The 26394-nt window shown below is 38.9% G+C and overlaps 1 protein-coding gene across 3 annotated transcripts in view; it reads right to left on the minus strand.

The window, feature by feature from the left end:
- Window positions 1–26394, minus strand: part of TRAK1 (trafficking kinesin protein 1) — a 109102-nt gene that overhangs the window by 55632 nt on the left and 27076 nt on the right. For all 3 annotated transcript variants that reach the window (XM_085309967.1, XM_085309969.1, XM_085309968.1), the window contains exon 3: window positions 13135–13329. In XM_085309967.1, the coding sequence (XP_085166093.1) occupies window positions 13135–13329 (195 nt within the window). The remainder of the gene's footprint in view (window positions 1–13134; window positions 13330–26394) is intronic.

Here is a 26394-nt window from a genome sequence, read left to right on the forward strand (position 1 = left end):
AAATGCAGAACTCTTCACACAGATGGCCTGAATGTTTTCCATTTCCAAAACATTCAGTGCAAAAGAGACCTTTCTTTCACATCACTCAATAAATGGTGTGTAAGGTATTAGAAGATAATCTATTTGAGGGATAGATGGCATTAAATCATCATAATCAAGTAATAATCATAACATTTCAGAAATGATCTCTGAATCTGTGCAGGTGCAGTTACTGAAGGACTGACATCCATTTTGTTAACTGCCACAGGTTCTCCTTAACCCCTTTCTCCATCCCTTCTTCAGGGAGCTGTATGTCTTTGTGAACACCAGGAAAAGCTTTAGGATGAGTAAGATGCAATATATTGTAATAATACAGGATAGGCCACGCTAGCTCTGACCAAGTAAGTACTTTTTCAGTCCAGGACTTTGTCTCTAGCAATGGCCATAAACAGATTGGGGAGAACTGACAGTGATACACAATGCTTCCCTCGTTTGCCCTCCTAAGCTTCAACTTCTTTCAGCTTTGGAGATTTCCCCAAGACAGATGCAGTTTCTAATTTTATTAACTCTCAAAGGACTTGTTCAAGCTGTCTGTAAACCCACATACAATTTCAGTACCTCCAACAACCTCTTGCAAGGAGTTCCATACATGGACTACCCATGAGACAGCAAAAGATCACCTTGCATTTTGAAATTCCTCTTACTGACTTTATTTGATGGCCCAGCTCTGGAAATCTAAACACTCAATACCTCTCTCTTCCTCCCAGTCACTTATGATTTTGCAGATTTCTATTATCCCTCTCACTCATATCTTTGAGGTTGTTGCAACTTATCCTACTCACTGAATAGCACCACTTTGCATTACAATACTAAAAATAGATGAGGAATACTCAAACTGTACAGAAAAAAAGTCAAACTGCACAGCTCCCATATGTAATTGCAGCTTTACTAATATCAGTAATTTATTATTGCAGTAACCAAGTTTGGAGATTATCATGTTCCTTTTACATATTTTTTGTGAAAGCACAGATTAACAGATATGTTCAAGTTAAGACTGTCCATGGCAACAGGTTAGGTTATTCACTCACTTCCAAAGTTCCAGTCCAGGGCCAAGCTCAAAGACATCTGGGCCTAAGTACCATGTTTCACCAGAAGAGAACATGTTTTCAAGTCTGCAATTACAAAAATTGACTTGACTGTGCTTATTCTATGTAGTAACCTATATGACAATCTGCATGAGGTTTGTAGTTCAAGGGCCTCTACCTATTTCCTTTATTTGTTTAATTGCCAGAGATTAAGATTCATTGAACTACTTCCACTATATAAAATATTTATGTCTAACTTCCTAGACAGTAGGAACAAGGTATATGGCTCCAGACCACTGTGACTATAAAGATTCATGCATGCTGAAATGCTAGAGCTCCTCTGCAAAACATAACTCCCTCTTGCACACCTGAGATGTTTCTAGGCAGTCCATGTGTCCAAACCATCAGTTTTATTCAGCTCCACTCTTGTGTTCCTGCCCTGTCTCTTCCCCAAGGCAGCTGTAGCTGTCCTGGGCCATGGCCTGCAGGTCACCCACACTGACACTGGTCAGTCAGTCTCCAGATGAGACCTCAGTTATTGCTGCTGGACAACTGAGTAGGGACAATATCCGAGGAAAATTAGGCAACTTGCTCCAAGTTGGAAACACTGCCATTCTCGAGCAGGCTAACTCTGAGCAAAGAAACCCAGTCGTAATCAAGGTGCTGTCACATGGGTGGCACGTCCCCCTCCATTTATAGCAACCCTTACAGGATATCAAAATGCAAAGCCAACAAGAACCAAACACAGAGGCAGTGTCTGAGCTGCAGCTGCCAGAAGGAGGGCTGCTGTCTTCAGCTTCTGCTACTGCACACCCACCACAGGCCATAGGCCATAATGCCTTTCCATGCCTTACATATGAAAGACACAAAAGCCATTCTTATTTCCCCACAGAGGAGAGGCAGTTCCAGCCATAATTCTTGTATCAAGCTAAGCAGAGCCTTCCTGAAATCAAGACATGCAACCGAGGTAACAAGGGTTACCAAAAAAAANTTCATAAGGATTACACTATTTGGGGCATATTTCTGCTAACTAGAGTTTTGTCTAGTACGCTCAGTATTGATGTAAAGGCAACAACATATACACACACAAAATTCAGGTTAGTAAAATCAAATGATTATATCAAGAAGCCACTAAAAACCTTTGGACATGGAAAAGTGATCACATACCTTTTAAAAATAATTTGTATTTTTAATACCATGAGCATTTTCTCAAAATGTGATCGTTCCGCCTGCACACTGTGCATGCCATATTGCAACACACAGGAACACGGCAAGGCACTTCAGCTCTAACTTAGTCTCGCAGGATTTCAGTTACGTGTACCCACAAGCAGACAACTGCACTGCTATTAAATGCAATTAAGGCTACAATGTTAAAATACCATCAAAGAAAAACAAAAGTTCCTATGGCAACATTAACTCAATTGCTGGGCACATAAGCCATTTGTTCCACTTGTAATATTTTTGTCCAAAAGGTAATTTAATCTTGGCAATGCTTTAAAACAAGCATTTAAAAATATAAAGAATGCATTTTGGATACCAGCTTAAACTGCTGCAGGAACTCTCCTTMGTATTCCTTGAGATTTTAAATGAAGGAAATTTTAACATACTGGAATTTTCTTCATTTTCTTACATGCACACACACTTCAGTAAGGCAGGATAAAAACAGTTTAAAATGTTGGGTTTTTTTTTTCCATTTTATTGATATTTTTTCAACAGGCTTGATCAGAAATGTATTGGCTTATTCCAGAAAGACATTACCTTTCTCTGGAGAAAATTGCTTGTGTGGGCTCATCATTTCAGAAGGCCTCAAGAGACACAGAAAGATGGGGTTAAGTGGCATGATCATCCTAGCCTGAAGACAGAAGCCACGGACAGTAAGATGACTATATATCCAGGTCTCCAGGTGTAAGCATCTCTTCAACCATATGAAAAAGGGTAGATACATCATGATTTGGGAAAGACGGCTGTCAAGTCAGGTGTGAAAGTCTGGCCAGGCTCACAAAACAGCTGCATACTTGCAGTACCCTCTTTCAACCTTTCCAGGTCTTTTTTCCTTCCTACAGCTACATATCAAATTCTACTTATGTTAAAAATTACCAAAATGGTATGTTTTCCATGTATGCTACTTCTACGAACACTACACTTCTGTGTATTCAAATCTCCGTAAGACAATATTGCATTTGACTGTGGTACTGCTGTGTTACTTGCCTAAAAAGTTAATCAGATACTTAAATTAAAGATAGATTTCAGGGGTAGTTCCATGATTATATGAAACTTTTCACTTTGGAAGAGGGGAAAAAAAATAGAGTTTTCACATTCATTTAGCAAGCACCTTCCAGTTATGAGATTTTATTCTACTTCTGTGTTTAGCTTAAACATCAAAATAAAATCTCCCGTTTGTTCTCCACAAAACAAAATACACAGACTAATCAAGAATTCCAGCTAAATAGGCTGAGTTCCATAAGTCTGTGGCTGCAAGTTTTTTTGGGGGGCAGAAACGTTGGCTTGAGAAGTTCCTGAGCCCTCTCCACCTTCCCTTCTGCTTCAACAAATCTATGCTGCAAGCAAACATGCCCTCATTCATGAGGCCAACGGTGTAAACTGGATCACCAAAATTAAACAGGTCACAAAACAACAACAACAACAAAAAACAAATCAAAAAGCAAAACTCTTGTTTTTAAAGTGTTATCTTTAACAAAGATAATTTCAGTTACCCAATATGTAAGTGTTGCCCCCAACAAAGTTGTAGAAGCACACCCAAGAGGTCAGTGAACCGTGCTGCTGGGGCGCAGAGAAGCAGTAAGGCATCTTTGCTGGCAACAAAAATATTCAAAGAATGTCATTATAGCATCTCATTATGAATCATGCTTTCCCATGCCTTAGTCATTCTTGGCCATCTTCTCTTTCCCAATTTTGGGAGGATCCTTCCAAACTGAACAACAGAGCTAGATATAGTATTTCCACAGTAGCTACAACAACGTATTAGCCCCCATTTATTATCTTCGGGTCCCATTTCTTCTCTCGGCTGTAAGCATCACGTCAAGATATTTAGATAACTAAACATCATACTCTTTCGTTAATTCTTAGAGTCATTTTGCCATGAAATACCCCGTCCCATTAACACTGTCTGGATGGATCTTTGTTACCAGATCAGCTGTACACATCACCATTATGCAACGTATCTTAGTCAGGTTTTGCCCCAATAGTTACTTTACAAGCTGGTATTTTAAAACAGACTTTTTAAGAAACATTAAAAAAGAAAGCAGAACAAACACAAGACCATCTGATTTCCCCAAGGTCAGCCTGGTATACCATTATTTCTAAATTGAGATCTCATTTATTGAAGTGAACAGTTATCGATGTTCCACCCTCTAGAAGAGCACTGAATGGGAGTAATTCTATGACTGCATCTTCAGTAAGAATAAAATCCTGCAATTTAGGACAAAGATCTCTGCCACTATAGTATTTCATTTAACAAGAAGTTACTGTGGCTTGCTTAATCTGAAATGGAGTTGAACAGATTAGTGAAAGCATTGTACCAGCAATTTTCCAAGTTGGCATTTAGAAAAATGAGTGCTTCATGATGCTCCTCGGTCCAAACGAGATTACTACCCAGGTCTTCAGAATGGCACAGGTACCTTTTGCAGACGGGACAGGGTTTGAGAAACATCTCGTGTTCCCTTTTAAGGGCCCAAAGGGCAGGCTGACCTCAGTTAGCACAGACAAAAGGCTCTTCTGATGCAGACGTGCTCTCTGACTGAAAACAAAATGATTTAATTTAAGACAGGAGTGAACAGATTTAATTAAATTATGTATGGACAAAAAGCTATTTTGCCCATGAAAATTCCTCTCCTCCTCCAGATTACTACTGGAGGGAATTATATTTGAGTATGCATGAAATCAAGAGTGACGTGGTCTTCAGCAACCTAAATAGAAAGCAAGTTGTGTAGTTTAATTAATGTATCACTGGACATACTTAAATACAGTGAGAACACTATTATTGCACAAACCAGACAGTCCTACAAAAAGTCACATTTTGAGGTAATACTCAAATATACACAACTATTGAGTACAAAAAAACAAAAGTAAAGCTCTGAAGAGTTAGATTTTTGTAAACTGTTCACCCTTCAGAAATAACAAACAAACTCTTTTTGTGTGTGTGTGTGTGTGTGTGTGTGTGTGTGTGTGTGTGTGGTTAGCATTATCCAAAGACAACAAATATATTATAAAATGAAATAGAGCTTAATGGTATGCTTGACTAGGCAGACAGAGAACAGATTATGGTAACATAGTTATGACCTATTTTTCCAACGAAGAAGAAAACCTCTGAAGGTCGCAACTGCGGTTTTGAGGGAGAAGAAAGGAATGCAAGCTGCAAGTTACACCGAAGAGATTTTATCTGTTCCTCTAGAAGTCCAGGCCCAAAATAATTCATCTTCATCCAAGTTATAGGCAGGCAAAAAAGAGGAGGTGAATTTCTAACCTGTTAGATTACATTTTCACATTGGAGATGGAATGACACTTTGCTATATCATACATTCCCACAGCACATTTTAGACTGGCACAAAGGACACCCTGTCTCAAGAATTTAACCAGACTGGAAGGATGCAACTTGTTTATTTGATTATGCTTTAGGTCCAATCAGCTTTGTTTTGCTCTTTCAGTATGGATCAGCTTAGTTCTCAGTTTGTATGAACAAAGTGAAAGAGTTGTCCTTGAGAGTTTCTGAATGTAAAAGAACAACTGCAACCCTAACACACTACTCAGTTACTTTCAAAACGTATTTTCATTCAAGTGTGGAGACTCCATTTCCTGAAGGCCAGTTAAATTTTAAAAAATAATTCTTTGCATTCTCAACCCAAGGATACATCTTAAACCCCTAAAGAGGTTGCTAATAAGCTATGTGGCTATTGAAATATTCATCTTTATGCCACTACCTTCATAAATTCAAAAGGAGGGCTAAGTAGCTCTGTGTCTGTTGTTGAGTGTCATTCCCCATTTGCTTCTGTGACTGCCAACCYGTATGTGGAAGGGGGTTGGACGGAGGAACTCAAAAACAAAAGCTACAAAAAGGCAGAAAAATCTAACAAGCCACAGCAGCATAGCTAAGGATTGTTTTTTCACTCTTATCTCATGTGGATCAATACAGAGGGAAACCTATCACACATCAATCTGCACATAATAAACTCACATCAGCATGTTAAAAGTCTCCTTGCAGTCTCTGGATGTACCATTTAGAAATCAAATGCCTTTTCTCCTTAATTTCTCAGATTTCCGAACTCCAATGTACTTAAACAGTAACAACGGCAAAATTCACTGTGCAAATCTGATGTAGTTGAAAAGAATGATTTTAAAATCTAGCCTTTGGATTTTAATATTCTAAGTATAACTTGTTTTTCAGTCACCTGAATTCCAACCAAAGCAAGAGAGTTCTATAAAAGGAATCCTACAGGAATGAAACAGCCAACTGCAATCAGGATTTTGCCCAAGAATTTTGATCTAGCTTGTGGAGGGAGATTTAAGACAAAGGATCCAAAATGTTATAGTTTTTTTCCCCACTACAGAGAAAGTGAGTCCACTTGCATCATGCAAGACCACCACTCCTGTTGTGGTATCTTGCAACACCATCTCCATTCCATTAAAAGTTCAGGCAGTATCGTATTTCGTTGGAAATGGCAGAATATTACTAGGATCAACATAGTATATATGACTGCAGTACTCCAGATAAAGTTTTGCTTAGTTTGCCTTCTACAAAAAAATCACAGAGGTACCCAAGATTCAAACAACAATGCAAGAACAATCCTCTCTCTTGCAAAACACCAAGAAGCAACAAAGTTTTTCAGAAATCAACATTTTGCAGTGGTAAACATCATAAGTATTATCCAAGTATTATGATCATTTAAAGAAATTTGAAAAAGGCATCGGAGAACTGATTTTACCTTATTTTATAAATCTGTTGCATTACTGTCCTTGAGTTATCTTGTATTACAACTTACACTCAAGAACAGAACTAGTAAGAAAAAGTACAGTCATCTGAACACTAAGAAAAACTAATTAGTAAATTGAATTTACTGGCAGAGAAGATTGAACAGAGGAGCTAGATTTTCAGTAATTTAGTAGTCTTGGCTTTGAGGATCCATCTGAATTAATACACACACACGTATATACAAAGAATCCAGTTTGTAATTGGAAGAGCCCTTACACTGAGCCATTTTTCTTAGATTATATAAAAACAGATTTAAAGTAACTGAGAAAAAGAGACAAGAGATGTTGTTTTTATACATTCTTCCTTTAAGTCATAATTACTTTGAATGCTGAGATTATTATAAACTCGACATACTACAGGCACTGTAGGTCATCTTTGACAAAACTATTCTATGCTGCTTGAATGCCCAGTAAAAGTGGATCATCAGTCCTGCTGCACTAAACCTTCCCTTTTCTTCCCAAGAAAGGAACAGTGAGGAACAGCAGCAGCAAGACACCACTTTCATCGCCACTTACCTTTTGGAAATGCCTACACAACTAGGCCAGAAATGAGGCACAAAATCCCTGCAGTCTCTTTAACTCTGAAAGATCYGGCCAGTTGTCTGTAGCTGGTTCAAAAACTCCCGCACAACAAGAGGCAGACATGGCTGGTCACTAGGTATTTTCTTATTATAAAGTGAGGGTTACCGAAGACATCATTTCACATGCTAATCAGCAAGAACACCATTACTAAACATATTTTCAACAGAGAAAAATAAGAATGATAGTAAGAAAAGTTACTTTTTTTGCTGTCTTGGAATTTCCAAATACCTACCTACTCAAACTATATTTAAGAGTTTGCCTACCTAGCTTTACAAGGAAARGGGCAATGTGAATGCTTTGAGCTCTACCTGTTAAATATCCGGAATACTGCTACTGTTAGTTTTTTAAAAAAATTACATACACACAGACTAGTAAGTCACAAACTACTGCCCATTTCTCCAACTATTAGTAATTCAGATGCTCAAAAACTGAATGTTCAGCAAGTAGTCACTACACACAAAAATCATTTTTTTAAACACTAACTGAATCAAAATCTCCAGAGCTGATGATAAACACTCTTCAATAAGCTGTTTGTGCACTCAGGAAGTATTGAAAGCTGTCTTATATGCAGTCAGTCCTACTGATCTGGATTACACCTAGTAACAGCAGCACTGTATCATCTAACAAAATGAGAGAAAATAAGAATAGTTGACATTTTGTGAATACCAAGATAATTTTGAGAACAGCTGTACTCCCTACACTCTTTGCAGTAGGGTCCACTACACTATTACGCTGCATTAAAGATGGATGTACAAACCCAGGGAGATCTAATGAAGCAATCAATAGAAATCAAGAACCAAATGGAGATGCCCACTCATACTGCGTTCCTATCATGAGTACTGACACTCATTCTACTTAACAATCCACCAAAAAAAAAAAAAAAAAACCAAAAAAAAACAAACTCAGGCACAAAACAAAAAAAACCTATATTCACTCAAAATGACAAAATATTTTTCTAAATCCAATTGATTCTTCGTGATGTGCTTCGTATGGTAAAAAGGAAACACAGCAGAAGTCTTATGCCATCATTATCCTTTCCTTTTTTCCCCAAACACAGTAATTATTCAAYCTCAATAAAACAAATATGGGTGAGCATTAACAACTACTAATCTCCATTCTGACTGATGAAAATGCACCTTTATATTGTAACAGCTTGATAATACACTACKACAAATGCCCATCAACACTTCAAAAAAGCTCCATCATTTCAATACTCCACTTCAAAAGGACAGCAAGGCAATTGCCAATTCCATTATTTTCTGAATTGCTCCTACAAATATTTCCCAGGGATTCTCTCCTGGGAGCAAATGCATGCACAGATGAACTCGAACTGCCACTACAAGAGATTTAGATTCTTTCTAAAGAATCTAAGAAAGAATTAGGTCTTAGGAGACATCTGTATTTATCTAAACAACCTCAGAGGCTTTCTTATGAAATATAAATGTACTGTTCAGAAATGAAAAATCAGTCAAACAGCTATACGGTGTCACACGTTTCCTACTGCCAAGCCTGATTTATAGATGAATAATGAGAACAAATTATAAAATGCATAACAAGAAAGCAAATGCATGTGCCCACTAGAAAAATCATGTCCTGTAATTCACATACATATGAGATTTTAAATAGCAAATTGATTCTTTATGTATACAGTTCAGTACTGTCTATTAGAGAGAAGGAGGGAGGGAGGGAGGGAGGGAGGGAGAGAGCGCATGCATCCATGCAGAATTAAGAGCACTGTTTTCTGAACGCAGCTTGAAGTTTGATTTGCAACCTCAAACCAACTTAGAGCTTTCTATATCATTTTTTTGAAAAAACTCTCTCCCCTTTGATATGTTCTCATTTCAGAATGACAACATAAAAAGATACTTCAGTTTGAGAGGCATTTACTTTCAAAACCAGCTTATTTCATAGTTTTGATATAGTCAAAAATGTATGTATTTTTTTAACCCAACTTCAGGGCACTTTACAAGACTTTATTAGGAAGGCATTTGAGGAATTACTGAGTAGAGATTTAAAATCTTGTCATGGTATTTTAAAATTATTCCAGGAAAAAAAATATCAATCAAATTGTACATTTATTTGTATGAACATACACTTGATCATGTATATGTATATATATTCCTCCTCCATTTCAGAAAATCCTACTTTCCTCTTTCTTCTATGGACCTTCAGAAATTTTTTTTTTAATTTTTTTTAAAGTAATCCAGCAGTAGGATTCAAAGGTTCAGAAATCTGCCTTGTCCAGAAGCTTACAAAATTAGTCAGGACAAAGCTGGAGATACGGATAACAGTACAGTCAGGTCAGAAGTTAGAAAGTCATTGCATATGATACCAGGACACGAACATATTCCAAACCTCCAGCAGATGACAGGAAAAGAGTTATTCTCAATTACCAAAAAATCCATCTCAGATGCCTTTTTAAAATTATTTTTTAAATAAGGGCGGGGGGGAAGGAAATGAAATTATGACCAATGGAAGATGGAAGTGTTTCTCTTTCCTAATTCCAGGACTAGCTCCAGTTGTTCAAGCTAGGTGTCTGAATATCATTAAGGCAGGGAATTATGCTGCAAGACTGATCTTGTTACCATACAGATTATTTCCAACCTACGCAGCTGCACCTTAACTGGCGTGCTGAGATGACATTACAAAATATTGCTCTTCCTGATAAGCACGATGCAGTAATCTCTCTACATAAATGACAAGAAGCCTTGCAAAGATGTAGTATTTACATATACTAAGAATGTATACTGCATGCACAGACATTGCTCTGTCCAGTGTTTCTCAATCTGTGAACATTTCCGAAATAAAACAGGAATATATCTTTCCCTTGAGACGACTTCTGAACTCTTATTCATATAATATCATGATTTGGAAGCTGACAAATACCGAGTCCAAATATGCAACAAAAGCAAAAGTTGTCAAATTTAACTGTATCTGCAGATGTCTTACAACACACAAACAAATTTCCAGTWTTCACAAAACTGAGTTTGTGCTAGAACTTTTTCAACAGACAGGTTCCAGGATTTGGTCGCCTTCTGGTCAAGGGGTTTTCAAATAGAGAAACTGAACAGGTACAAGAGGGCTGCCCCAAATTGCTACGCCAAAAATGTGCYGTAGTGCAAGCAGTTGCTAGCTCCAGGATACACTCCGGTGCGGTGATGGTACTATTCACTGGCCTTTTGTACCAGTAAGCTTAAAATATTTTTATTTTGACAGTTACTTTTTTTGTAAAGCAATGAATGTTAATTTCCAAACATGCCAATGTTGACCTTGCACTCTCCCATGTATTACCTAACTTGTCCAGGATATCTGAACACAGGCACTACAAGAGATCTCAGTTTCCAGGCTATCAGTTCAAATTTGCTTATTTTAAACTTCTTAAAATACTGTCTAGGCACAACTGCCTGTACAGAAGCAATAAGGAATCTACTTTTCTTTATAGGAGTTCTCCTTGCTCAGTTCCTCCTCTTTAAGCAGTTAACTCCAGTGAAAGCTGAAAACGTACGTTGGGGCAAAAATTACACTTCTACATGTGCAGTCATTATGGTCATGAGCTAAAAGTTAGACAAAATTGTTTGAGAAAACACAATTTCAGGCAGCTACTGCTACCTAATTCTCTGCTGTAGGTAGCTTGATTTTGTATCTGCTCCCAAAAGCCACGCACAGCTACCAGTGGCAAGCCCCACCAGCATCTCGGCCAAAAGAGCTGGGATGCTTCCACACAGATTTTTGTCCACTTTGCACCATCAGCAGAACATCCTTTCTGTGCTCAGGGTGACAGTCCTCCCACATAAACAAGCTTCTGGACAAGACAGGGCTAATCCAGCTACTAAGACTTTGGGAACCTGACATTTCATAAGGTTTCTTTAAGCTATCTTGTGCCAGTATTATAACAGCATGAATGGACTGATATAAAACTGTAGGAACAATTGATTCCATAGATCAGCTTTCCCCCTGCTCTCCACATTTCCCATTATTCCTACCAGAATATAAGAAAAAGCACAGTTAGGTTGTCTATAAAAATATTTAATGGCTCTTTTACTGAAGCATTCAAGTCAGTACTCAGTACTTCATACTCTTAATGCTTTTCAGTACCAGCTTTGCTTCTTACCAAGTTAATTCTCCAGGTACTTCACAACACAAATAAGCTGTTTTTCCAAAGGTTTGTGTTGAGTAATTCATCCCTGTTGAGTTCCACAGTGCCTCATTAAGTCTATCTAAAATCTATCTACTACTATAATCTATATAAAACTACTAGTATTGTAGACCTATACTACATTTTTAGTACATAATCTATAGGCTTGATGTTCTGCAGACTATTTTAACATCCAGTTAATTCAGAAGCGCAATCAAATTGCAATGTTATGTGAAACCATAGAAAATGGAAGAAACCTTTAACCATAAATTGCTTGATAAATCAACAAATGGAGGACAAATCACAGAAGTCTACTTGCACAGCTAAATCAGCACCCACAAAAGAAGAAATCAGAGAAACATGAAGCCAGTCAACATAAGGGGAATCTGGAGACTCAAGCAGGGAAAAAACAAACAGAAAAAACATCTGAATTAAATGCTCAGTTTGATTCTTGACAGAGAGGTTTTCACAAGTTTTTGTCCTGCAGCTTAAGCCTTTAAGAATGATTTAACTTCATGTAGTGATGGTGGCACACAGTGGCATCAGACAACAGTGCAATGTGTCAGAGGACACATTCAAAACAAACATATAAAAACGATGGGTTTAACCTTTCTACGTTTTATAGATGTAGAAATTGCAGTCTTTTGCTTGAGAGTTCACACACAAGAGAGTGATGTTTCACTAATGGCAATTTAGTTGAAAATTAAAAATAGTTTCTAAGTCATGTCTGCCTTGCTTTCCCTTTCATACAAGTTCTGATTTAAGCAGAAAGTTTTAATATACATTTAGTTTTCATACAGAAATGAAGCAATGTCTCTTCACTTTCTTCATTAGTCAAACATTTAGAATTCACAAGTTAAGTCTGAATCAGGGAAGTATCATTTTCATGTGCTTAGGCTATGATTATATATGTTTATTATAAAATTATACATGATCATAAACATACATGCTTAAGTGTGTATTACCAGAAATATTCAAATCTAAGGAGTAAGAGAATTTCCAGTCAACTAGAAGTTGAACTGTTAGAGAATTTAAAATCTAGGTGTTTTCAGATTTTTCCCAGAGCCTCCCTCCTACAAACCAAAACATAACCAAGTTTCTTACTTTACGACCAAGGGTAACTAAATTTAAAGGCTATGATACTAAATAAGGTGGAGCTGCACATGCACAGATTACAAATGCAACTGCTGTTTTGACTAAGTCCTTCCTTTGTTCTCTATCCATCACAGACTTGAAGAAAGCAATAAATAGCAGATAATTCTCTTGCTTCTCGCATTTATAACAAACTGCACATATGTTTCAGTGAAGGTACCAAAAATGGTGCTATTTTACTCAATTTTCAGTACAGTTTGTGAACTTCTGACTTACGGAAGTATTTCAAGGTCTCTTCTATTTGCTCAGTTGTTAAGTCAATACTGGCATCAGGAGAAATGAGAGGCGTATGAAGCCAGTCGTCGTGGTCATAACCATAGATTGTATCAGCTCTTAGCTTGTAATGAGGCAGCTGTTCTTCCAGCAGACTGATGATTTCAACTTCAGGAAGATCGGTACTATTGCACACATCTGAGGAAAGACAGGGAGGAGACAGCCTGTTAGTTAGTTAAAATCGAGTTTCTTTTTTATTACCAAGAACTTTCTGCACAAGAAAGTTGCTGCTGCACTAAGAACAGCACATTATTAGTTGGTTTAGAAGGTATGACTAGCCTAAATTATCAGAAAATGAGATATTTACCAGCACAAAATATGAGGGCAGGCTCTTAGGAACACAGGGACTCATCAGTTGAGGAATAAAGGGAGGAAAAAAAAAAAAACAGTGAGTAATGGCTAAAACAGAGCAACCTGGGTATGGAGAAAGGATTAGCTCATATAGGAATTTACATTTGCAATGCTACCTAGCAGACTGTTTTTAGTTTGTATGCTTCGCACTTGTCCTTGACTCGGCTTTTGACCACATTCCAGTGGCACTATATTCTGCCTTTGCTGCTGGTAGACTTTTCTCAAGAGAAAAAAAAAAATCCAGGATTGAATAGCAGAGCATCATAGTTTAAACCAAGATGAACTGGTAAAGCTGGCTGCAAGAACTTTTAGGGCACCAGCTGAAACATTTCCAGCTGCATTCTGAGACATTAACCCCTTCATGTTCAGAAGAATATCAAATTCCCACACAATTTTAAAAATGGCAACAGATGGGCCACTCATTTGAGGGTTGGTCTAGATGATCGCCAGAGGTCCCTTCCAACCTTACCAATTCTACGATTCTATGGCCATTAACAACAGCAAAAATGCTGCAATTTATTTAGCACAAGAGGCAACGGACAAGTTTTAATGTAAGAAATTCCAGTTCAAAGTAAAGAAAATCATTTTCCACCCTGATGGTGGAAAGGCACACAAAAAAAGATAAGCTAAACCTATTTGCATGAGTGAGCACAGAGAGGCTGCTCTCATGCTGTACAATACAGTTCTATCTTTAGCCAGTGTCATAATTCTTAGAAGCGTTGCTAAAGCTCACTGCACAGTGAACAGTGAAGACTGTCAGTGCCCTGAGTACACGCATAGGTCTTCATAGCCCTGATTAGGCTCACGTGGGACCCCCACTCACACATCTTCTGCCTGCTGCCCCACTGGGGCCCCCCATCCTCCCCCAACGGGTGTTGTGGATGGGCCTGTGCCCAGCTCTTGTTATTATAGTAGTGATGCAGACCTACAAGCTACTGGAATTAATTTTTGTCCAACTGAGTAGTTACATGGCCAGAAGCAGCACCCTAAGCATTGAGGATGGCAAGAATGTTACTGCCCTATGGGGCTACAGAGCAGAGATAGGAAGCTCAACTCAGACCATGCATCTCCTGCCTATATCCTTTACTCGCTAAAGCCAAATATAGCTGGATGCACTCCCTAACCATCTCATTTCAAATACATAGGACAGCCCAACAGCATTGTCGATGCTTATTGCTCAGGAAACATTTTACAAAAAACTCCACACAAAGAAATGCCCAGTATGAATGGGCAGAGCCTGCGCTGACTACAAGCTACTTTGCTTGTAGTGCGTACACTAGTAAATCAAAAGCGGGAACTAGAACACTCTGGTAACCCTCCCAAACTTTTAGTATCTAGCCAAACATACTACACACAACATCACACAGATTTTTTTCTTCTTTTTAATTCTAAGAAGTTTGCAAGAGAAGCTTGTAATTGCTGTAACGATAACAAGCTACAACAATGTGCCACAGCCTGCTGATCTGCCACCGGGCCGCTTGGCTCCATGCTTCGTTCCCCCAACCACGTACAGCTTATCAGAACATTGATGTTTTTTCTTTCTTTTGGCCAAAATGTGTTTTCACAAGAGGGAAAAAAAAAAAAAAAAAAAAAAAAAAAAAAAATTATATTTTAATTAAAAAAAAAAAAAAAAAAAAAAAAAAAAAAAAAAAAAAAAAAAAAAAAAAACTGAGGCAGTGATCTTAAGAATGGGAAAAAGTAAAATTTCTGAAAAATTCCAACTTTTAAATTCTCTCTGCTTTTAGATAATTTTCCAAAAGAAATGGACTGACTTTAAGAATGGAAAGAGGAAGCTTTAAGCAAATAATTTTGTGTAAAGTAATCTAGCTTCCCATGTCATAAAATGTAACAAAAATGGAAATGCAAGAGGCATTGCCACCAAAATTTTAGGAGGAAAAAGAATACATATGTATATATACACACACACACAAATACACACACACACACAAATATATACACAAACTCTTAAAAGAAATTCATACAACTTTACCACAGAAAAGAAAATCATGTGAATGCAAAGGACAGATGAGATTTATTGCAGAACGAGTCAACCAGAATAATTTTTCTTCCCTATCATATAACAAATCCTGAGTGCTTCTGAGCAATTCAGAAGACCCAAGAGTTGAAATAAAAAAATAAATAGATGAGTAACTGGAAAGACAACTTAGTGTGATGTTGTTGTCATTAATTTCTATTGTGATTTTAAAGTTTGTATACCAGCAGGAAAGAGAATCAGGCTCTGATGTAATTACCTTTTTAAAAGGTGATTTAGAAAAACAGGACACATTGTCTATGACTAAATGTTAGTATAGCATTTAAATCACGGAAATATTCTCAGTGCTACAATTACGCAGTTTCCCCTTAGACTTTCYGTCCCCTCCCTTTTCTGAGGGGCAGGTGCTTGCAGTTATGTATAGAGCAGAGTAATGCCACCCCCCCATCCTGAGGCATCAGTTAGATTTTATGGAAGACCCTGACAATGCTTCCAGACAGTAGTTTTTGCAATTTTAATCAGAAATATCCAAATACCTGAAGCATCTTTTATGTTATATGATTAAGTTCACTGAAGTCTAAGATTTCATCCAAGGCATAAAGCTGTTGCTGCTTCCTCTTGTCCTATATGGTAACTTCATTTTATTGAGTTAAATATAAGACTTTAATCCCAAATAGATTAAGCATTTATATTAATGATACATCTTTAATCCCAAATAGATTAAGCATTTATATTAATGATACAGTAAAATATAGTTGAGCCAAATCTTTATAGATGTCTCTGTTAAACTACAGAAATATTGAGTCTGCATTTTGAACTTGCAGCTTCCTGTACATCCTAAGCAAACAGAAGAACTTTTACAAGCAAATTACAGTCAATTTAATTAGTTAAATGTCTCCACCTGAGGAATTTTGAATTCATGATTCTAAATAAAGTGTTTGGGTCATTAGAAGCTCTGCTTTTAAAAATGAAAGTTAAGAGAGAAGAGATTTCTCTCTTGTACTCTGCAGAAGTCTGAAGCTTTTGGCACTTCACAGAAGTAACTCTATATAAACGAAGTTTGTTAATTCTGTTCTCCCTCCCTATGCTTTTTTTGCAGGTAATATGTTCTACTGCTTTGCTCTCTTGATAGTTCAAATATGGCTAGATATATACAAAAAGAAATGCACGTGCATGAACACCCACCTCACCACTTTGTGGTGTGAAATACATTTCTCCATGCCCTACTCCTAGGATGATAAAGGAGATGCTGCTCAGTTTGCTCTTTAGGAATCTCTGTAATTATTCTTCCTCTCTCCCTGTATGTTTTCCAAACAAGATAATTTTGAATCTCAAAGAGTTTGGTTTAAAAATGAATAATTTTGCTGCTTCCATTTCTAATCTTCTCCTTCAATAAATAAGATCCCAAACTGGGCAAAACAATTCAGTTGAGGTCTCTTCTGCATTTTTTCTTACTACTTCAGTATCTGTTCGGTAATTATCAACAGATTGTTTATTAGTTTGTTCCACACCTTTCCACATATTGGCTGGCATGCACTGGTGCATTTTCTCTGCACCTATGAAACCTCTCCAGCCTCTCCCAACTGCTTTAAGACAGTGACTAATGGCTCACTGATTGTTTTAACTTGTTTACATTTTCCCAGAGGCTTTTTTTTTTTATTATTATTATTAGATTTGCTGGACTGAATACCTTGGACTTTATTTCATCTTCTCCCTCTCTCCTAATAAACTTCCCTTATCCATCTAAAAATAGATTAAGCACACTAAGTTAACTTTCCTTTCTGGAGATATGAGACTTTGTGGAGACTGAAATGGAGATGACATTTTTTCCTCTCTCCAGTTTTTCCCTGTATTACCTGTTGTTTGATCCCTTCACCATTAAGTATCAGAACCTCTACATGCTTGTCTTCCTTCTCTTGCTAATCTATTGACAGAAATTTTTTCTTCTGGTACTACTCTGGCCTCAGTGAGCCTTGAAAGACATCACCCACTGAGCAGTGAAACAGAAAGGGCACATAATCCAAGTTGAACACCAGACAGAAGAGAAATCAATTGCTTTTTCCCTTGCCCTGAAAAGTTCCAAGAAGCTCAGAGTTCAACTAAGTCTGCAAGATTTTTTTAATTAAAAAGCAACAAACCCACCTGGACCCAATTCAACAGAAAGCAGTGGTGAACAGAATAGTGACTCACACCAACTGGCAAGGGATAAAAGAAGGTTAAGGGGAGAGTGCACAACAGGGGTACAAAGAGGTTTCCACACATGCAATTCCATTAAACTTGGCTCTTAACATCTACCAGTTCATAAAACATATAGGATGTTCTCTCGTTTGGGAAGGTCAATTTAAATCACCTTAAAGAGGCTCAGATTTTCAAAGAAAGGGTGCTTTCTGAAAATCAGGCCTTTAACATCAGTCAATTTGAGTATCCTGTTCCCAGGTGCGGATGGAGAAGAAGAATCACTGACCATCTTTTAGGGAGAGGGAACATATTTTTTTTTAGGGTAACCATATGAGGATAGGATTACCCTTGGTTATTTTGGGGATGCACACTCAAACCCCTCCTCTGCCGACAAGTGAGCAAGAACTCACTTTTCAAATAGAAAACAGATTGAGTGGTCTAAAACAATGAGAACTGACTACAAAGACGCACAACCTCTTCTCCCTCTGTGCACCTAACGTCACATAGATCACAAGAGACTGTGTAGGGGACTGTTGCCTAGTGCACTTTCTCCTGCATCCATTCAACCATGCAATATATTAAATAACTTTCCATGCAGTGTTCAATATATATTTAGCTGTCACTGCTATTTTGATGGGAGGAACTAGGCCAGCACCTCATGACCAAGCAATTCAACCTCACTTTGAGCTGAAGTTGGTAATTAATAATAGAGAAGGGGGATATAAGCAAGTACAGAGATAAGAGAAAGCTTATGACTTAATTATGGATGAGATGCATGAGAAAAAGTGATGGAGGGAAGGGGGAACCCCATGCAGACAGATATGGGGATCCTATTCCACACAACAGTCACCTACGCAGTCCATCTGCCATACTCCATTCCCTAACAAGGCTTTTGGGTCTCACCTGTTTATTGCAGAACTCCCTGGTGAGGGGTCCTCAAAGCTTAATTTGCTCAAGAAAGTAACAGCATGATAAAAGGTTAGTTCGGTCTGCAACCCACAGTAGCAGACACTTATGAGTGGATAGCCACCAATGCAGACAGCTTTCCCTCCTGTAGGAACAAAACTCAGCTTGTCTGATAAACAGGGAGCACCTCTTCAACTTCCTGTATCCATTTCATATAAAAGTTGTGACAAATCCAGAGAAAATAAACCTAAAACAAAAAGGAAGAAACTAGGACAGAAAGTCTACAAATTTCAAAGCGTGCTTTAAAGCCTGGTATCTCCACGGGTTTTCAGAAAAAGCATAGCTAGCCATGAAATTACACTAATGTATGGAAGATATAAATATTTATATTTGGACTGTCTGGATTGTGGTCTAAATCATCCTGAATCTTTATAGTTTTACTGGTTTGCTTTCAAGTAGAGGCTCCCCTTTCAAGGTTAAAGGGTGAGGAGTTACTGCAGAACCTCCTAGTGGTAGATACTGCCACCTGGTGCAAGAAGGGTCTTATTACCCAATTCCTGTAAGCCTGGGAACCAAAAAAAAAAACCAAAAAAAAAAAACACTGTTGTCCACGTGTCAATTAAAAGAGGGTTGTTATTGTCTTTTCGTATGCACAACACCAATGGCTCAGCAGAACTAACCTGCTCCAGTACTCACCAGCTTGAGCTTTTGGGCCTTTGTAAAACACTCCAGAAAAAGTCRCAGGGCTGAGTTTCACTCAAGACGTTGCTCTTTGCCTGGACACCAGGACAAGAGCCACGATCAGGCACCAAGCACAAACTCACACTGCCATAATTGGAGCAAAACCCACGAAGGAAATTCTCCATAATCCCAGCTGTGTTCAGGGCTGTGCTCAAGAACAGACAAGACAGTGCGGGCAAGGAAAAAGGAGACAGGTTTTATGAAAACTACTCAGAAACTGTACTGTTCCTGGAGCGCTGTGCTCCAGCCTCTTGGACCTGATGGAGGCAGACAGACACCCCGCAGGCAGCTTGAAGCAGCTGAGCTGCCCTCAGGTGCCTGCGCTAAGGAAACAAACAGCTGTACGGAAGCGGTGTGCGCAGCAGAACCACTCTACTTTAGGTACGGCTTTCGTCCACTACTGGGCTGCTCGGCAACTTTCAAAAGTAACAGTTCTGGTGAGCAGGGCTGCATCACCCAGCCTGAACGCCTCCTCAGGAGGCTCCGCTACGTTGCCCACCTCTCAGCCCGCAGCTGGCAGCGGGCTGCCTAAATCCCCCCTCTCTCAAACAGGGGGCTCAGTAGTCACTCTTGGACAGATTCCTGCATGTCCTACAACAGAATTAATTTCATAAATTGTCACATTCTTTCAAGGCAGTTGAGGAAAAAGCAGTAGGTAAGAGCATGGAAGAAAAAACAAATGAGGAAAAAAAGGAAAATCTCTGGAAAAACAGGAAGAGTGGAGAAACCTATTCCTGTACTTTACGGATCTGCCTACTCTCCTCCCTGGCTCTCGGTCCCCGCATCTTCTCCTCCCTTCCCCCCTACTCCCCTTCGACACTTAACTCTCCAAAGCAAGTTTTAAACAGAGAAATTCAAAACTCTGAAAACAGCTGGACAATAAATAACTGATTAAAATAAATAATTAAATTAAAAAGCACACACTACCTGAGAAAGGTCAGTTCCAGTGCCAGCTCCCTATCAGGTAAGAGAAAACTTTGCTGCAGAGCAGGACTGCTGCATGAAGGCTAAAGTCCAGCCACATGCAATGGAAGAAATTAAAGTTCATCACTGAGGGCTATTTGTTCTTAAATACCAGTGAATTCTGGCTGCTATTTTTGCAGCACGTGTGCACACACACAGAAAATGTGAATTAAAAAACAAAACAGAGTCTGCGTTCCTTCTCTGAATCCCAGGCTCACTACCACTTGTAAAATCCTGCATACTTTATATAAAATGACATAAGATTCTGTAATAGTTGCATCTTCACGCAAAAATAGTAGAAAATGTAAGCTTCCACATAGGAAATGCCCCCCCCCCCCAATTTATGAATCTCAGAGTTCTCTGCATCCCCCTATTTTTAAACCAGGAGGGGAATATGCAACTCCATAATGTTAAAAAGTCCCGTTCCATTGGGCTGGGAAACTTCTGGAGATTCCTTCAGAGAAAGGTCACCTAATGTAGCGTGACAACCAGGCAAGACGCCCTGACTGCCCCAGGATTGCCCGCTCTGGTCAGGCCACGAGCCGAGTGCCTAGGCGTTCTCCAGGTGGTCTTTTCCTGCCTGCTGAGCCAGCAGGTACTTCCCAGCTGTGTGAAGCAGTCCGACAGCTTAGTTTTCCAGTACTTACTTTCAGCTTAGACAATCGTGGGGTGAGCTGTTCGCTATAGCAGTGAACAGACCTACATAAAAATGAAACGCAGAAGACAGAAGATACGTGRGAAACTTCAGCTTTGCAAGCAGGCTGCTTGCTAGTGCACTGTAGAGGGAAATATAGCCTGTAATTACTCATTATTTAAGCTCTGTGGGCTCACAGAGATGTACATTAAATACAGTCTGGGGTCCAGAAYTACAAGTATTTCCTGGACACTATTTAGCCAACAATTAGTCTGTACATACACAGAATATGCCAAAAGCCAGGACTCCTCATGCTCCTACTGAGCTTCAGTTCCAAGATGGACATGTTGTGGAAAACTGTAATAAGGGCTTGCAGATACCCTGGAATTACTATGTACATGGTGTGTGTTTTAACGTACAGGGTGCGATTAGCTTCTGAGACAACACAAAGGAAWTAATTCCTAATAAAAAGAAAATTTATTTTCCTCTCAACTCACTAACCTGCCCAAAGGGAAAAATTCCCTTAGTGTATCGAATTGTCAAAAGCCTCTCACTGCTGGCTTTAAAGTCAAATAGCAGAAAGAGAAACTCTGCAGTAAGAAGGGTGCCTCATACCTTTAAAGTTCGGTCTCTTCAAACAGCCATGGCAGCTTCTGTAACTTGACTCATAGGACAGGATTTTGGAAGTGGCAAGTCTTGCCACCCTTTCAAGCTGGTTATCTAGTGGTTTTTCTAACCATTGAAAATACTGAACACAATTCAGTCTTCCATGGGAAAATAAAAACATCCTGCATCAACCTCAGGTGTTCCCATACCGAGCTGCCACAGCAATGCTACTGCTGGCCTGTAATTCAAGTGCCGCTCATAGCCATTTATCTCGAACATAGAGATAGCAGCTGAACTTCCCACCTTGTATAGGTGGGGCATCGTAGGAAAGGCAGGCAGTATTTATGGTAGCTGGGTGGGCACACTGAATCTCAGAAYAGGAATGCTAGACAAGAAATCCAGCCCATGGCCAAGAAAGCACCCAAACAGGGATTCTTGTTATATTCTCTAGGTAACRCCATGTGTCACTTCAGCAATCTGACATTTGATATTTTAATTCAAACAAACATGCACTTACAAGGGCAGGCACTGGAACTGGAGCGGAAAAGACTTCAGTAGCTAACACCTCTAGAGAACAAGTCCAGCTTCATCACTGGAAAAGAAATTCTCCTCTTCCTCCAAATTAAGTGTGTGGTTSTAAGTGCAAGGAGGAAGTATAATACAGGACATATCATAACTCTCCTACTACAAAGAAGAACTGGTATGAAGGACTAGATCATTCAGTATCATCCACAAAAATATTACTGCCCAGGAGGGACAGGGGGGAAAAAGGAAAAAAAAAATCACTACACTGACCAAGCTGCCAAGAGAACTGGAAGAAAAAATCCCATGTTGTTGCTCCAGTTTCCAGTTTTGCCACAGTAGGCACTGGCCAAGCCTCTGTGGGATGGACAGGCCATGGCACCCATACATGTCCCAGGGCTCAGCCTACATCTGCATTTTGGGGTGCACAAAACACTTTACTTCCAACATGTTACCTTCTCTGGTAACAGAGGGAATTCTGCTTAAGTTCAGCGATTGAAATTCTACTTAAACTTGGTGATTGAAAGCATTTCAAAGAGACAAGCTGGGGAAAATTCGGCTTAGCTGCAAAAAAAAACCTCCAGATAAAGATGGGGACAAAATAGGGAAGGCAAAATCTAACATAATAGCAGAATCTCTGAAAACTGCAGTTTTTCTGTGAGGAACATCCTCTTAACACTATGTTATTTGTTAGGTTAAAATCTCCCTACTTTGATGTCATCTCACACACACATTCCTGTTGGGTATTAAAAAGCTAAGAGAAATCTTGGTGATGGGGAGTCATCAAATTAGTACATCCCTACAGTAAGTTATGTCATCAATTTAAGTGAATTTTGCTTCAGGATGAAAATGTTTCCAGTGTAGGCAAATGCAATCATATTCATGCATTTCTTTTTACATTAAATAGAAAATAAAAGGAAACACCACCACCAAAGGCCATTCTTTTAGAGCAAGAACAAAAGCTATTCATCTATCAAATGCATACTGGCAACACACTGTTTAGCAGCAGTAAGAACAAAACACATTCATTAACCATTAGCATCTTCCAGACCTCAGCAGCACAGACAGACTGAGAATGTGTCTCAAAAAGAGAAAGAAAGCCATTGATAAGTCAGAGTATGTAAAACCCTGAAAAACAATTGTCCTGTTGTTGCTTGCTGTTCAGCCCACCCACAAAATGCGACTACCAGCTCCTAAAAGATGGCTGTCAATGAAACTTAAGTATTGTCATAATCTATTCTTAATTTTTGCTTATGTACCTTGTTCTTTACAGATACTGACTTTAATGGAAGATATTTTTGTTTTATGATGTACACATACATGTAAATTGAGGAAAAGATAAAGCTACACTCAGTTTGCAGGTCATACAGGAAAAATATGGAAATACACGCATTTTCACATATTTGAAATCACCAACACCCAAATGTAGCTTATTAATCTTTCACTGCTGTTTCACAGCCACGTGGTCTTTGAAATATGTTCTCCGAAGCACAAACCCGAAACAATGATGAATACTTGTAGCTCCCATTCCAAGTAAATTACACATTCAGTATACATCCCAAAATGAGGGAAATCTAGAAGTGCAGTAAAAGATGTCACACTGGATTGTGGTAATATCCACAGTAGCTTTCATGTTGTCTCAAGAATTGACAGTTTGCACTAAAAATCCTAATATATCCTACTAGAAAGGGGAGTATAAGTCAGCAAGAGTGCTGAACAAGTAAGTAGCATAGCAGTAGCAGCAAAATACTGCTTTGGGGTAAAAACAAACAAAACAAACCCTACAGTCTTAAAAGGATAAAAGGCAGAGTATGCCTGGGATAAGCATTAAGATGTAGTGTAACAAGCTGTCACAGGAGTGGTATCAGGAAAAACATTGCAAGTTACTGGTAAAGAGAGAGAGCTAGAAAATGACTGTGGTGAAGTAGAATGAAGATAAGTGAGAGAAGCTGTGTGAAGTTCATGAATAACATGGCAAAAGCCAGTCAGAAAATTCAAATTGAAGTAATGCTGTAGCAGGCATAGAAAACAAGATCATTTTGTTATGGTATGCTACACAGAATTAAAGCCAGACTCAGAGTATGGTTGTAGTCATGCTCAGAGACCTCTTTTTCTAACACTACTAGAGTACCAGAGAAGCTTTAGAGAAAGAAAAAGCACTCAGAATTTAGCAATAGCTGTTTATAGAAGGAGAAGAGACCAAAATTAAAATCAATTTTATGGAATGAGGCTTGCAACAGCAATAGCAGAGTAGCTGGAGTGTGTAAGAGCCTAGGTTCTCAAACTTCATTTCAAGAAAACGCTAAAGAAGGCAGGAGAGGAGAAGGCTAGGGTGTGAATACAAGAGAGGTTTTTCAAAAGCATGAAGGCGGTGGCCAAGGTGAATGAAGAACTGATATTCACCACATCCTGCATAGCTAGCAGTAATAAATACTTACAGAAACCAACAGGAAATCTGTGCAAGTACCACTATACACTGCAGTTAAGAACCTGGAAATTGTTACCGCCAGTGACTGTGCAAACAGACAGAACGAGCAGGTTCAAAAAGGGATTAGACAGAGTCATGGACAACAGTGCCCAACAACAAATGGACATGAAAAGAGGTAGGCAGGGACGTACCCTCTGTATCCCTAGTACAACAGTTCTGGATGAYGGGGATACATATGCTGAGAACAGACCACTGAGAGTGGCTGGACTCATTTGCTCCCCTATGCTTGTACCTGCTATTGCCACTGCTGCATTCGCCAACGGACCTCTGGTCTGACCCATGAGTGCATTTCTTACATTCCTGGTTTGAGTTACAAATTGAACAGCTCCATCAAGCAATGATCCTGTACCTCTTCTCTCAAATCCAGAAACTGAGGAAAAATTGGGAAGAGGTACTCCAAGATAGCAACTGAAAAAGGAAGAAGCGTTTAGTCTGTACAGGGAATACCCATGAAAAAAGAGAAAAGCAGTCATAACAGAACTCAGAGGTTCAAATGGACAGAAGTAATCCAAAGTTGTTACTATTCTATCAATGCTTTGGGAACCCTTTAAGAGGCTTATAGCAGAACTACCACTCAGCCTCTACCAAAMCCCACACAGCGCCCTGCTCAGCAGGCTCAGCATACCAAGCATGAGGGCCTGCTATCTCAGTCATCCAGAGCAGGACAGCCAGCAATACCAGATTTTCTCATCTCCTACATTATAAGAGCAAAGCATTCTAGTAACAACCTGCATCATCAGAATCTTTTAGGAGCTATCTTGGCATGGTCTGCTTTGTCAGGCTAGGAACCAGAAAATTAGAAATTCAGCCTTTTGAACAAAAGCATGCACCTTAGATGCCACCGAGGGGCAGGAAGGAGGCAGCAGGAGAAGGAGGTAGAAGAGGGAACAGAAGCATAAATCCTCCAGGCCTTAGAAATACTCTTTAAGTGTCTGCAGGAAACTGCTAAATTGTGCCAGTTCTCTTTAGAATCAGTGATCAAAACTAGCCAGCTTTGCTATGAAGAGTGGTAGATTTGACAGAAGAGAACAGAAGCTCTATTTCATATGAGAAGAGAATTAAAGACTGAAAGGGAGGCAGCTCAGGGTGGGGGACACAGAAAACCCAGAGAAAAAAAAAACTTCTCTCTCCAAAAAGTTTTTATTGCTAGGAAATGCTGTTATGCTTCACAGTAAGAGAAAGATGCTATAATTATTGGTCAATGCTGTCAGCCCCCAAAGTACATGAAGGTTAAAAACTAAAATAAACTCACAGAACAGGCTATCTTTGCAAAAAGTTTCCCAAGAATCCTCAGGGAATTGCTGAGAATAAGTGACAGCCAAAGAACACATCCCTGACATGCAGAAAGAGTAATTAGTGTAATGAACTAATAAATCATGGAAACTAATGAAGGAGCTGGACAATTTAAAATCACAGTCCCCTCATTCTCTCCTTTTTCAGAGAAGGATGAAGGAATCTTGCACAGCATATTAAACAGTTAGCTCTTGAATTACCAAGCATGCCATGCCAAAGCCATTACAAATAGTCTTCAGACATGAGAAAGCAGTCTGAAAGTTAACAGACTGAAAATGCATAATGTTACTATGTTAGGAACATTTTAAGCGAAACAAAGAAAAAGAAAGTGCAAAATGAATTGTGATACATGTTTGGGTGCCAGAAGAGAAAATCTGTATTGCAACAGCATTTCAGAGCTCCATGCCTATTGCACTGTCCACTTCAGGCAGGACAGTATGAGTCTGACAGCAACTGACAGACAAGAAAAAGGCAACCAGGCTAAGAAGCTTTTACAATTCACAGAATCGGAACATTTAGCAACCGACA

Source organism: Rhea americana, unplaced genomic scaffold (assembly GCF_003343005.1).
Source record: "Rhea americana isolate MKP2758 unplaced genomic scaffold, rheAme1 scaffold_309, whole genome shotgun sequence".
NCBI lineage: Eukaryota > Metazoa > Chordata > Aves > Rheiformes > Rheidae > Rhea > Rhea americana.